Source organism: Bicyclus anynana, chromosome 22 (genome assembly GCF_947172395.1).
Source record: "Bicyclus anynana chromosome 22, ilBicAnyn1.1, whole genome shotgun sequence".
In the NCBI taxonomy this organism is placed as follows: Eukaryota; Metazoa; Arthropoda; class Insecta; order Lepidoptera; family Nymphalidae; genus Bicyclus; species Bicyclus anynana.
The window spans coordinates 12,992,801-13,005,757 of record NC_069104.1 but is presented as its reverse complement, the minus strand read 5'-3'; the positions used below and the strand labels follow the sequence as shown (position 1 = coordinate 13,005,757).

The 12,957-nt window shown below is 37.4% G+C and overlaps 1 protein-coding gene across 1 annotated transcript; it reads left to right on the top strand.

Annotated features, from left to right (window-relative positions):
- Window positions 1–2,069: 2,069 nt before the first annotated feature.
- On the top strand, window positions 2,070–4,886 carry LOC112049657 (uncharacterized). Its single transcript, XM_024087636.2, has 3 exons — window positions 2,070–2,225; window positions 3,297–3,479; window positions 4,332–4,886. The coding sequence occupies exons 1-3, from the start codon at window positions 2,070–2,072 to the stop codon at window positions 4,497–4,499; spliced, it is 507 nt and encodes a 168-aa protein (XP_023943404.2). The 3' UTR covers window positions 4,500–4,886.
- The last annotated feature ends 8,071 nt before the right edge of the window (window positions 4,887–12,957 follow it).

The window sequence follows — 12,957 nt, the reverse complement described above, 5'->3', positions numbered from 1 at the left end:
ATTATTAACAAAATACAAGGTAAATTATCTTAAAACGTATACGTAACGATCTTTCGAAAATATGCATTAAAATAACTAAACCTCTATTGAAAACTGTTTTGTAGTTTTTGAGAAAAGCACCAACAAACATACGGGTGGAATCAAAGATGTCATACTATTATATATTGATATGTCACTAAGGCACAAAGGTGGCTAATTATTATCTTAATTATTTTATTTAGTCACATACTCGTACCTAGTAAACTACGAAAATTATTTAAACAAATAATACCTAAATATTGTCCACAACATCGAGGTATGTTCAGGAAGTGTAAAAATATATATATATCGGGGCATCGACTATATTCCACTTCTGATATCGGCGGAGCTGACTAAATCTTACTTCCGTTAACGGAGAAGCCGAAGCCTCAGGGCAGGTTCGAAGCTTTACATGTCAAGGATGGCAGATACACAAAGTAACACTATCAATCATTACTGGAACGACCATTTAACTTGCTAATACAGTTCTACCCCCTATATTGATCAAGTACAGCGCTGATACTATCACATGTAAACCAGGGTTATCTATCATAGGGCAGGGAGTCAGCACGAGCGAGGTCGCGGACTGGTAACCGCTAGAAGCTGGATTAAAGACGTCTTTTACAGCTAGCCAATGCTCTCCATTCTCCGCTCGTGTTGTCTCTCAGCTAATTAAACATTAAATGCAATGGCCTTACTTCTATTAACTTACCCACTAGCTTCTACATCTCTATCACTATTTCGCTATGCTTAACAAATGGAAGACGCGAATACAACTCAACGGCTCAACTAGCAGGCTACAGAGTGGGGCAGAGTGCCCCGCTCTGTTAAGCGTACCGGTCACCCGCCATATTGGACGAAATGTTATTGGACAAGAGTCACGTGATCAATCTTTCACAGTCTTATTTATTTTAACAGTAAATAATTAAAACACAATTACATGAAAACCTGATTCTAATATTATCACAATAATTAACGTAGATTTTGCTAACCGATCAAATAATTCAATCGCCGACATATACATAAATATGTAATGTAAGTAAACACAAAATTGTTCATATCTGCGCTCAGTGGAGTGTCTAAATTCGCGTAGCATATCTACAGTATCAAAAATATAGTTGGGTGGAATACAGACAAACTTCCTTTTAATAATCGGTTGATAATAATTTCAATAAGAAGTTTAAATAATACAAATACAGTTATGTAATAATAATAGTATCTACAGTTATCTACATTAATATTACGAGTACGCGGGCATAGCTAGTTAATAATAAACGACAAATTATAATAACAATTCCATTTATTTTGAATTTTACATTCAATCTATAATATGAGTAAATTATATGTTCATTTGTACAGAGAAGGTGAACTGGCACAGACAACAAAAATGGTATTCTCCAACAAATATTTCATATATTTTGCTGCGGTAGTGTTTTGTGGATCGTTTGTGATCAGAATATGTTGTGGCGAAAGGGTGATTACTTTGTTTTACTATATAAATTCATTCATCAGCACAACCCAGCATTAGACTATAAGCCATTTAAGCAATTGCGTGGACACCCCTTTAAGGATGACCAGATCAGAGAAAATAAAAACGAGTAGGTTCACGAAAGTTCAAGGGATTTCAATATCTGCGCGTTTTTACCCGTGTGGTTCCCATTTCCGTAGGAATACGGGGATATTATGCATATAGCCTTGCTCGATAAATGGGCTATCTAACATTGAAAGAATTTTTCAATAAGACTCGACAGTGACAAAAGGGCTGGTTCATTTTTTGCGCAAAGGATCAGCCTGCCTGTCCAGCGCGGAAAAGCAGCCAGTATTCTTGCCACCATTCCACGTGGGCATGTGTACTTATTAGGATAAGTTAGCTTAAGTTCCTTATTGTATTTCTGATTAAATAAATTAAATTTTAAACTAATAAATAAAATGTATAGAAAATATTTCAATTATGAATAAATAAACATTACAATTTTTTGTTTCAGAAATCATCACCCCCACATAATATAAGTTTACCTAAAACATATATTTTTATGTACAATTTTCAGAAGATGTACTTCAGCGTAGAGCGCCCTATCATCCAAATGATTGACAGAAGCTACCTCCCGGCGGCCGCCTTTAAGTCCAAGCTACTGAGCAGACGAGATCCGGTGCATTACGTCACTGTCAACTTTACCATAGTGAATCCTCTCAACAATAGCTACCTGGTACGTCTCGCCTATAATATAGTTTGTTCAATGTAGGGTGGTTAATGCCAAACCAACAAACAAACAGACGCTTTTTTATTTGTTTGTCAAATAAAACAAACCAACGGTACGAAAAATTACGTTTAGTATGTTGCAATTGTTATCTTTAAATCAATCATACGAATACGTATACCTAAGACTTATGGTCCAGTTAGGTAGCTCCAATTTCCAGAGAGGTGAATCCAACTCGGCTGGGAAATTCGGGAAACTTCGCAATATCTTTTCATCTGAATTTCTTCAGTGCCTGAAGACAAAAGTCTCTCGAACGGTGCGTGTTGTCAGTGATGACTCCGATGATCCCGAGACTTGGTCGCTAACTATGGGCCTCATAAAAGGCTCAGCGTCACACAGCGGGCGATGGAACGAGCTATGCTAGGAGTATCTCTGCGTGATCGAACCAGAAATTAGGAAAATCCGCAGAAGAACCAAAGCTGACCGACATTGCTCAACTGAAGTGGCTCTGGGCGGACGTTGGGGTTCCAAGGCGCTGGAATGGCGATCCTTCACTAGAAAGCGCAGTGTTGGTTGACCCCCCCACCTGGTGGACTGACAACATCAAGCAAATCGCTGGGATTCGGCTCGGAATCGTGATGTTTGGAAGTCCTTACAAGGCCTATGTCCTGCAGTGGATGTCAAGCGGCGGATATGATGATGATGATGACAATGACCAATAATATAATATTATTTTAATTTTTCTTGTCTATTTATGTATTGATATTGAATAAAGGTCTTCTCACAAAAATCTTCCAACAAACGCGTGTAATATTTTATTTCTAAACTGGCTGACGCTGGTTCCCGTTCCTGAAGGAATACGGGAATAAAATATAGCCTAAAGCCTTCCTCGATAAATCTAACACTGAAATATATTTCAAATCAGACCAGTAGTTCCTGAGATTAGCGTGTTCAATCATACAAACAAACTCTTCAGCTTTATAATATTAGTATAGATTAAATTACGAACTCTCATTCTGTTTTTGTTCACTGTTCTCGTGTTTCCATCGGGAGTAATAACTTTATCATAACTTATTCCAGATAAGCTTTTACTTCTACCAGCTACTTTCTAATGTATACAAAAGGAGTTTCGTAGAACTACACTTTAAGATATGTGACTTGTTAGAAAAAGACGAGATATTGGGAGATGCTTTGAGGCAAGGATACCTCAATGTGCCGAGAGCGGAAAGACTTTTGCCAACACTGAAATGCCCTCTTCCACCTGTGAGTTTATTCTGTTCTATTTACATAGAGTTTGGATTATGTCTTTGCTAACCACCACATAGCCGTTTTTTGTTAGTTCCTTTGTTAGCATATTTACCTATTCACTTTTATAGTTCGGACTTTCAGGATGTTTGTCCATACATTTATTTACTTCCTAGCGGTCGCAACGCACGGTTTCATCCGCATGGTTCCCATAAGAATACGGGGATGAAATATATAGCACTAGGGGATAGTTTAGCTTCCCAACATTGAAAGAATTTTTCAAATCGGTCCAGTAGTTCCAGAGCCTATTCAAAACATACAAACACACAATCAAATCTTTATAATATTAGTATAGATTTATTTAGTGGACTGTTCTTTAATGAAAAACATTATTTAAAAATAACTGTGTTTTTCAAGTGCTTATAGCTACGTAGACGATACTAAAACATATACCATTAGTTAGCCTGAGGACATCAATCGGGTTGCAGGGAGCCGCTGGATTCTGGCGGCTCGAGATCGTTGTGTTTGGAAGTCCATGCAAGAGGCCTATGTCCAGCAGTGGACATCCAACGGCTTAGATGATGATGAAAACATAAATATCATACGTATCAATTTTCACTTACATTCATTTGCGTAATTTTCGTAATAATGGACTGAAAGTTTTCACTTCACGTGTATTTATATTTATAATACATATAAATATAAATACACATGGGCTCTTAGTCATGAGCTGGTTCATGCATCGCGGCACGATTCAAACTGCGAAGCTTCTGCTCGTATGGGTTCGAAACTAGTCGGGCATACTCCGACCTAATATCATGTGAGTTTTAGCCGTGTTTCATAATATATTAATGTGTAGTTTCTTTGCAGGGGTCGTACAGTTTGCTGAACATGAGGTTCCGGCTGAGTGCGCTGGTGGAGACCTTCCCCTTCCAGGAGGGGAGGGTTATGTTCAACGTCTCAGAGCCGAGGGGAAAGCTCATCTGCTGCGCCACCGTGGACTTTCAGCTCAAAGCTCTACCCAAACCCAAAAATTGATACCTCTATCAATTACTAGCAAACGCCGCGCGGTTTCACCCGCGTGGTTCCCGTTCCCGTAGTAATATGGAGATAAAATATATCTTAAAGCACTCAGGGATAGTTTGGCTTCACACCAGTGAAATAATTTTTCAAATCGGTTCAGTAGTTTCAGAGCCTATTCGATGCAAACAAACTATCAAATATTTCCTGTTTATATAACATTAGTATAGATAGTCTACTTTTTTTTAAACAAAACTTTACGTATGATACGGTAGGATGAAGGGAGAGCATAGCGCACACATATAGATGGAGCTAAAGAAGTTGTACTTCAAGAGCACACCCGTATGTTTTGGTCTATCTTTTTTTTTATTTTATATCAATAAAAGTGTCTGTCTTTGACTTCAAAATGACTGTGTTTTCTCATGTGCATATTCATGTTATTTAGCTGATTCTAAAAAACGAATAAACTTTTTAAAATCTTTCAAAAACTGATTTTAATGGGAAAATCTTATTTCAATGTGAAAGACTTTTTGTCTGAAAAAAGCCTATTAAAGACTACCTGCCTGCAATTTGAAAATTGAATTTTGATATCAAGTTGTACTATATAAGTTAGCCCGTTGACTGCTATATCAGTCAATAAAAAAAAGTGTCTATGTACCTTATTGTATCGTTGTATTGTGGTTTTATATTATTAGTATAGATTGATTTTACTCAGACACGATCAGTGTAATGTAGCCTCATCCTAACACACAAAGGAAAACCATCTGCCCTGTTTGGTTATAAAGAAAAGCTTATTTTCTAAGTAGAAAGGAAAATAACGCAACGGCGAGGCTACTGCAGATTACCGCGTCGGGGAATGTATGCAGGGACGTATTCAGCGCTCGGAGCATTGGCACTAAACGGGCACCGTATCGCGAACAATGCAGGGCCCATACAGAGCCCAGCAAAATTATGAGCTTATGCTTGACTTGACACTGTAGTTTGGCTCATATTTTTTTATGATGTGAGTGAGTCTATTAAAGGTTTTTTTTTATTTTTAGCTAGCTATACAACATAGCTTCATCATCATCTCCTTACCCTTATCCCACTTAAGTGGGGTCGGAAAAATATGTCAATCTTTTCCATTCGTTTCTATTACTCGTCAACTCATCATCCACTATACAACATAGCTTAATGGGAATAAATTAAAAGTAAAAATACCTTTTTCAAAAATAAGCTTTTATTTGAATTCGCTAACACAAATGAATCCTTAAAACTGTCTACTTATAAAGTCATTACATAATCTAAATATATAAAACTCAAAGGTGACTGACTGACATAGTGATCTATCAACGCACAGCCCAAACTATTGGACGGATCGGGCTGAAATTTGGCATGCAAGTAGACGTTATGACGTAGGCATCCGTTAAGAAAGAATTTTGATCAATTCTAACCCCAAGGGGATAAAATAGGGGTTGAAAGTTTGTATGAAACTTTGTAAATTTTGCGGAAATTTAGAATGAAAATAGATTTTACTCTGGATTAACACATATGCTACTTTTTATCCCGGAAAACCCCATGATTCTCATGATTCCTGATTAGTTTATATCATATAAAAGCTTCTACTTGCTTTGCTTGCTTCAATTTAATTGTTTTTTACGAATCTTGTTTATGGTCCAAGATCCCGTATATAACAATGAAATTCACCGACCTGTTTATTTTATATCAAATTAAATATATTGCCAATGGTTAGTTTAAAAAAATCATATCAATCGAGCAAGTATAAATCCCATACATTTAGAATATGCAAGCTTTAGGTTGACTACTTTTTCCTGTCACAAGTTTTGGGTAGGCAGGTAAATTGATACTAGTAAGTAGCACTGGTCCGGTGAAGTGAAGATAAAACTTCATTACAAATACAGTGGTATAGGGTTGTCTACGAAAAATCTGTCCTGGACTCCGGACTTCACTAAAATCATATATCCTGAATATAGATAGTTTTTTTAGGCAATAGGCAATATTGGTAATATATTTATTGTCACATTAATTTTGATACTTCAAATACTTTTCATCCAGTTAAACAGGTCGGTGAAGGTAGTCTCGGATCCTTTGACATCAAAATTCAAAATCCAAATTCAAAATACATTTATTTCAAGTAGGTTCAGTTTACATATATAATTTATAATTTATAATTGATGACAACATAATAATTTATTATAGTTTTACTACCTGTGTGGAGGTGGAAGCTGATCCAACGGCCTCCAAGCATCTTTATTTAGGGCCCATTATAATAGGTGTGCCCACAGATACGTCCCTGGTTGTACGTCGACTGCGGATGTAATAGAGTTTGAGTGTAGCTTTCAGTGTACTACTTCAATTTCTTCACCGTCTTGTTGTTAGAGATTTGTGATTACGCACGGCACTTGGTGATATACATTTAGTGGCTCTTCCCCAATGTTCCAGCCGCATGGATCCCGTTCCTGTAGAAAATAGTAACCTATAGCTTTCGTTTAGACTATAATCTATAACTTATAAATAAATAAATAATCAGTAACTTTTAGAAGATTAAGAAGAACTAAGAAGATAGGAAATACAAAGAAAGAGATTCGTTCAAGAAGAAGATCGTTAATGATTATATTCTGTAGTAATCACATCTGATGATAACCGGTGATGCCGCCTTTATTTGAAATCAAATTTAATTTAAGATAAAAAATAATAATTCAGTATCCTAAAGTACCTAATTTTGAGCCTCTAGCCTTGTGGCACGTCGATTCTCTTTCTACAAGCTCTAACGCTTCGAAAACTAAGAAAATAATGGGAATGACAGATCCGATCGACAACTTGATCACGTTGTAGGGGCTGAGGCAGCGCTTAGATTAGCGGCGATATGAATGTATGGGAATTATTGTAGTCAGTCCTTGTAATTGTATTCTATGGTCTGTCCGTGGTGCGTGCACATTAGACGCGTACAATAATAAAGTAAATTGCAGTGATAATAAGGACTCTTATTTCTTATTTATTGAGGTCAACCGAATACGCTTATCATTATTGTAGATTACCAAGCAACACCTATATTAAAAAAAAATGCCGTGATAGCCCAGTAGATATGACCTCTGCCTTCGATTCCGAAGGGTGAAGGTTCGAATTCGGTCTGGGGCATGCACCTCCTACTTTTCAGTTGTGTGCATTTTAAGAAATTAAATATCACGTGTCTCAAACGGTGAAGGAAAACATCGCGAGGAAAAAACTTAGAAGAAAGAATTGTTTAGTTCTAGACCCAGGGTTCGAATACAGAACCTCAAAGATATAGATTATGCACTTGATCAACGGCAAAAAGAGAAGTTTCTTTTCATAAGTTTTTTAACGAAATGAGGTGAAGTAACGAAGTCTGCTCGTGCAACCCATTAGCCCAGCGGAAAACGGAAAATATTAATTGGAAACAACAAACGAATTATGTTGTTTGCGCTAACTTGAACTATCGGGTTAAGCGGATTAATTAGGTTAACTGGAATAATCTCAATGACCTAAATTGTTTCATTATTAAGTTTATATTAAATAACTAACTTAGTTTTTAAAGTTACACGTTTTTCTGCTTTTGTCACAAAAGTTTTGACGACCCAGTAGGTAGCGCTTTAGTCCTCAACAGAGAGGGCCTCCGTGGCGCAGTGGTATGCGCGGAGGTCCTGGGTTTGATGCCCGGCTGTGCCGTTTGAGGTTTTTTTAATTAGTCCAGGTCTGGCTGGTAGGACGCTTCGGCCGTGGCTAGTTACCACCCTATTTCCCTAGTTATAGTGGTGTGGATTTCATACTACTCCTAACAAGTTAGCTCGCTTCCATTTTAGATTGCATCATCACATCATGTGTAAGTGATGATGTAATCTAAAATGGAAGCGGGCTAACTTATTAGGAGAATGATGAAAATCCACACTCCTTTCGGTTTCTACACGACATCGTACCGGAACGCTAAACCGCTTAGCGGTACGTCTTTGTCGGTAGGGTGGTAACTAGTCACGGCCGAAGCCTCCCACCAGCCCAACCAATTAAAAAAACCTCAATCAGCCCAGCCGGGGATCGAACCCAGGACCTCCGTCATTAAATCCATCGCGCACACCACTGCGCCACGGAGGCCGTCGACAGGGTAATAAATCGTTGCCAGCTCTGCAAAGTAAAATAAAAAATAATAAAAATAAAAAGTGAACTTTGTCGTCGTATACGTACCAAGTCGCAAAGTGACAGCACTTGAGTATACTCATCGCAAAGTTTTTCAATTTCGCCGGCTAATAAAGTCAAACATCAAGCGCGCACACATTCGATATTAATATACTTTTGACGTAATTACTGTATGCTACCATGTTATGTAACTTTGACAAACTTGACATTTGTTTACGTACCATGTTTTGTTTATTTTCTGTATATTATTATAACAATCTTATATTGTTTTTTATAACAATGTTAACTGCCTCGTCGGTTGTTCATTCATTTGTGTGTACTTATGAACAAATAAGCGCCCGTAGGTTACTGGGTATATAGCCATGTGGTACGACAGTTCTCTTTTTACAAACGCTAACGCTTCGAAAACAAAGATATGTATGTGGACGACAGATCTGATCGATTACTTGATCGCGTGACCTATCGATAGCCAGTGTCATTCCTATATTTGTAAGTTTTCGAAGCGTTAGCGTTAATAGAAATATAATAGAAATGCCACATGGCTACGGACCCTGTGGTTTGAGTCTTGATAAATGAGCTTTTCTTTGTTCCAATAAAACTTTCTAAATACTAAATTTTACCAGTACTGGTAGCTGGATATAATTTTGCTGCTGGGAGGCTTCGGCCGTGGCTACTTACCACCCTACCGGCAAAGACGTACCGCCAAGCGATTTAGCGTTCCATTATGAACGTCGTGTAGAAACCAAAAGGGGTGTGGATTTTCATCCTCCTTCTAACAAGTTAGCCCGCTTCCATCGATTGCATCATCACTTACAATCAGATGAGATTCAGTAAAGAATAAACAAAAATATATATTATTATCATTCATCTAACGGTGGTGGTTAAAGAATTTAACATTATCACAGTAAGCCCGCCAACTATCATCGAAGTTGCTCGGTGAATCTAACCTCCATATCCCCTCTCCTATAAAGAGAGAGGCCTATCCTGGAGCTGTTTAATAAGGCCGATAATGATGAATCTAATATAACATTGATATGCTCGTAATTATATGCCTTAGATAGGACGAGGATTATATTAAGATATCGCGATCAATGAGCCGAATGTTGGGAGACAATTCATCGAGTGGTGAATGTCTCGGTACATAATGGGCATCATAACCGGGTATTATCCGGCCCGGCTTCACCCGGCTCCCCCGGCTCCATTACCGGTGGGCTATCTGTAATAAGATCTGCCGGGACAATGACGCTTTGAGGACGATTAGACGACGGTGAGATAAAAAGATGAACGGCGAAGGTATTTCATTTGTTCCTAATTTATATTAGGTTTCCAGATCTTATTATTTTAATAACTTTCTTAAAGTAATAGTTTTCAGACAGCGGTAGCGTGGACTAAGGTCTAGTTTTGAACTGTACAGTTTGGTATAATCGAAATTACAATAAAAAGGAGATGGTCCATTTCAGATCCACTCTTGTACCCCGTAGCATTAAAATTTTAAAAATACAAGGATTTTGTTAAAATCTGAATAAATGAATAAATCTAACTAAATAAAAAGAAATAAATAAAATTAAAACCCAAGTTTTTGAGTTATATCAAGATGGCGCCCTTAAAGCAACTATGACATGACAATTGACAGCAAACGTCAAATCGACTACTGCATTGAAAACGTCATCAATCCCGTAATAGTGTTGCATTTCTTGGTAGATAATGAATATTATTTCGAAAAAATTAAAGTAAATTCGTATTTTTTTTTTCGTTTCGTTTAATCAAAAATAGTTAAACAAATATTTTCTTTTATTTCCGCCTGAGTACAATGACTGATCCTGGGCTCCAACAATTTTGGACCATCTCCTTTTAAGAAATAAGTGTAGGTAAAGTAAACTAATCGATAATACACACGAACAGTGTGCCTAGTGGGAGTTTTCAATATTTTCGTACTGTTACTATCGCGTTAACGTAAACGCGAATTCATATGGAATTGAAACAGTTATGCAGTAGTGCCACTATTTCAATTCCTTAGAAATTCGTGTTTACGTTAACGCGATCGTCACAGTATCAAACTGCCACTAGGTCCTCAGTTCGGGGTAGTACAGGTTGGATGTAAGACGCATCAACGAGGTACTTTCAGTTGCAGAACAGATGTTTCACGAATAGCTGTGGGTATGTCGCGCGACTAGGCTTCGGCTAGCGACTAGCATTGGGCATTGCTTTTATGCAATTAATGGCTAATGCTGAGCTGTAAACCCTTTCTGTTTGGTATCACAGACAGTCATATAATAATTAAAATAGGATGTACTGTGTGTGACATTAAAAATGAACAAATTTATTTTCTTTGAAGAGTTTGTTTGTTTGTTTGATTGAACGAGCTAATCTCAGGAACTACTGGTACAACCACACAAACTTCACATCATACAATCTAAATATATAAAACTCAAAGGTGACTGACTGACTGTGATCTATCAACGCACAGCCCAAACCACTGAACGGATCGGACTGAAATTTGGCATGCAGGTAGATGTTATGACGTAGGCATCCGCTAAAAAAAGGATTTTGACCAATTCTATCCCCAAAGGGATAAAATAGGGGATGACAGTTTGTATGAAACTTTGTCAATTTTGCGGCGATTTGCCTGAAATTAAGAATGAAAATAGATTTTACTCTGGATTAACACATAGGCTACTTTCATGCCGGAAAAATCCATGGTTCCCGCGGGATTTGTGAAAAACTTAATTCCACGCGGACGAAGTACGTAAGTACGGGGATAAAATGTAGTCTATGACACTCACAAATGACGTGGCTTTCTAGTAAAATCGGTTTAGTAGATTAACCCCCCCCCCCCTAGAACCCCTACAAAATTTTCTTCTATAATATTGGCATAGATTATGTATTTTCAATAGGTATAAGTGGCACAACACGGTGCAGCCGAGGAGCGATGGCGGCGGTTACCTATCGGTAATAGGATCTGCGCTCGACGCTTTGTACTACTTGAGGAGCTTTGAGCTACAATCACACTGATATTGTACACTGCCTTAGATCTCTGCTTTACCTGCAAAATTCAAAATTCATTAAAAATTCAAAATTCATTTATTTCAAGTAGGCTCAGTTTACAAGCACTTTTTACACGTCAGTTGACTATTTGTAAAGCTTAGAACAATGCATTTAATGTTTAATCTATGACAAGTCATCCTATTATAGGACTCAAAAGTGATTACTAATATAAGAAAACTAATGTCGAACAAAGGATATGATTCACAACACTTGTCAGGACAGGAACTTAATTAACAAATTAAACTGTAACCAAAATAAGATCCTAGAATGGCAGAGAATGACCTTGAGTGATGTCACGTACTTGTGAACGATGTGTGTAGGGTTAAAGGTGCCTTTGACTGTATACAAACATACAAACACTCCCCTTTTCCACTCAAGTCACTCTCCCCGCCTATCCCAAGTAACACATAAAGAATTACAGAACAAGAGATGTGGACGGCTCGAACGCCACGAGCACACTGAAGCCAACACGAGATCGAGCGACGTCATATCCGTCACAGACTACTATTTTCTACACTATTTATTAACAACATGTAAATTTAAAAGCGGCCAACGCGGCGAACGGCCCTTGACTGCAATCTCACCTGTATAATTATTAATTAATCAACAGTAAAAAAACAACAACTTTTAATAACCTCGTCATTGATACAAGTTGAGATGAGGGTAGTTTACCAAAACTTGATACTAACCAGTTGTTTTTTTACTGTTGCTTAATTAATAGTTATACAACTTACAGCCACAATGTCCTACAAATTGCGTGGTGCATCGTCTCCTTCCGACGCTCAGAAATTTTCCTTACCTGGTAACCCATTTAGCTACCAGAATCAAGAATTTTCGTAAATATAAAAGTTGATCGTCTACTCAAAATTATCATAACTTGTTAGTAATCAGGTGTAAAAACATTCTACGGATCCCTGACTATCAGTGTACGATTCAAAACACAAGCATTTAATCAAGTCACAGTGATGTTTCGTTTTGAATCTAAAAATATGATAATTTTGATGAAATTAAGTTGATAATTGCACCAAATGGGATTAGGATTTAATTGAAAGGAATTACCTTATTTGATTAATATAAAAATACAGCGTGACTGTTATTCATATTATAAAACACGGCTAAAACTCATATGCTACAACGTCGAAGTATACCCGACTAGTTTCTAACCCATACAGAGCTCTTATTTAGTCATGAGCTGGTTCGTGCAACGCGGCGTCAGCCAAACTGACACGGGCAACTGCGACGTTATGTCACGTGAGTTTTTACCGTGTTTTATTTTAATTTA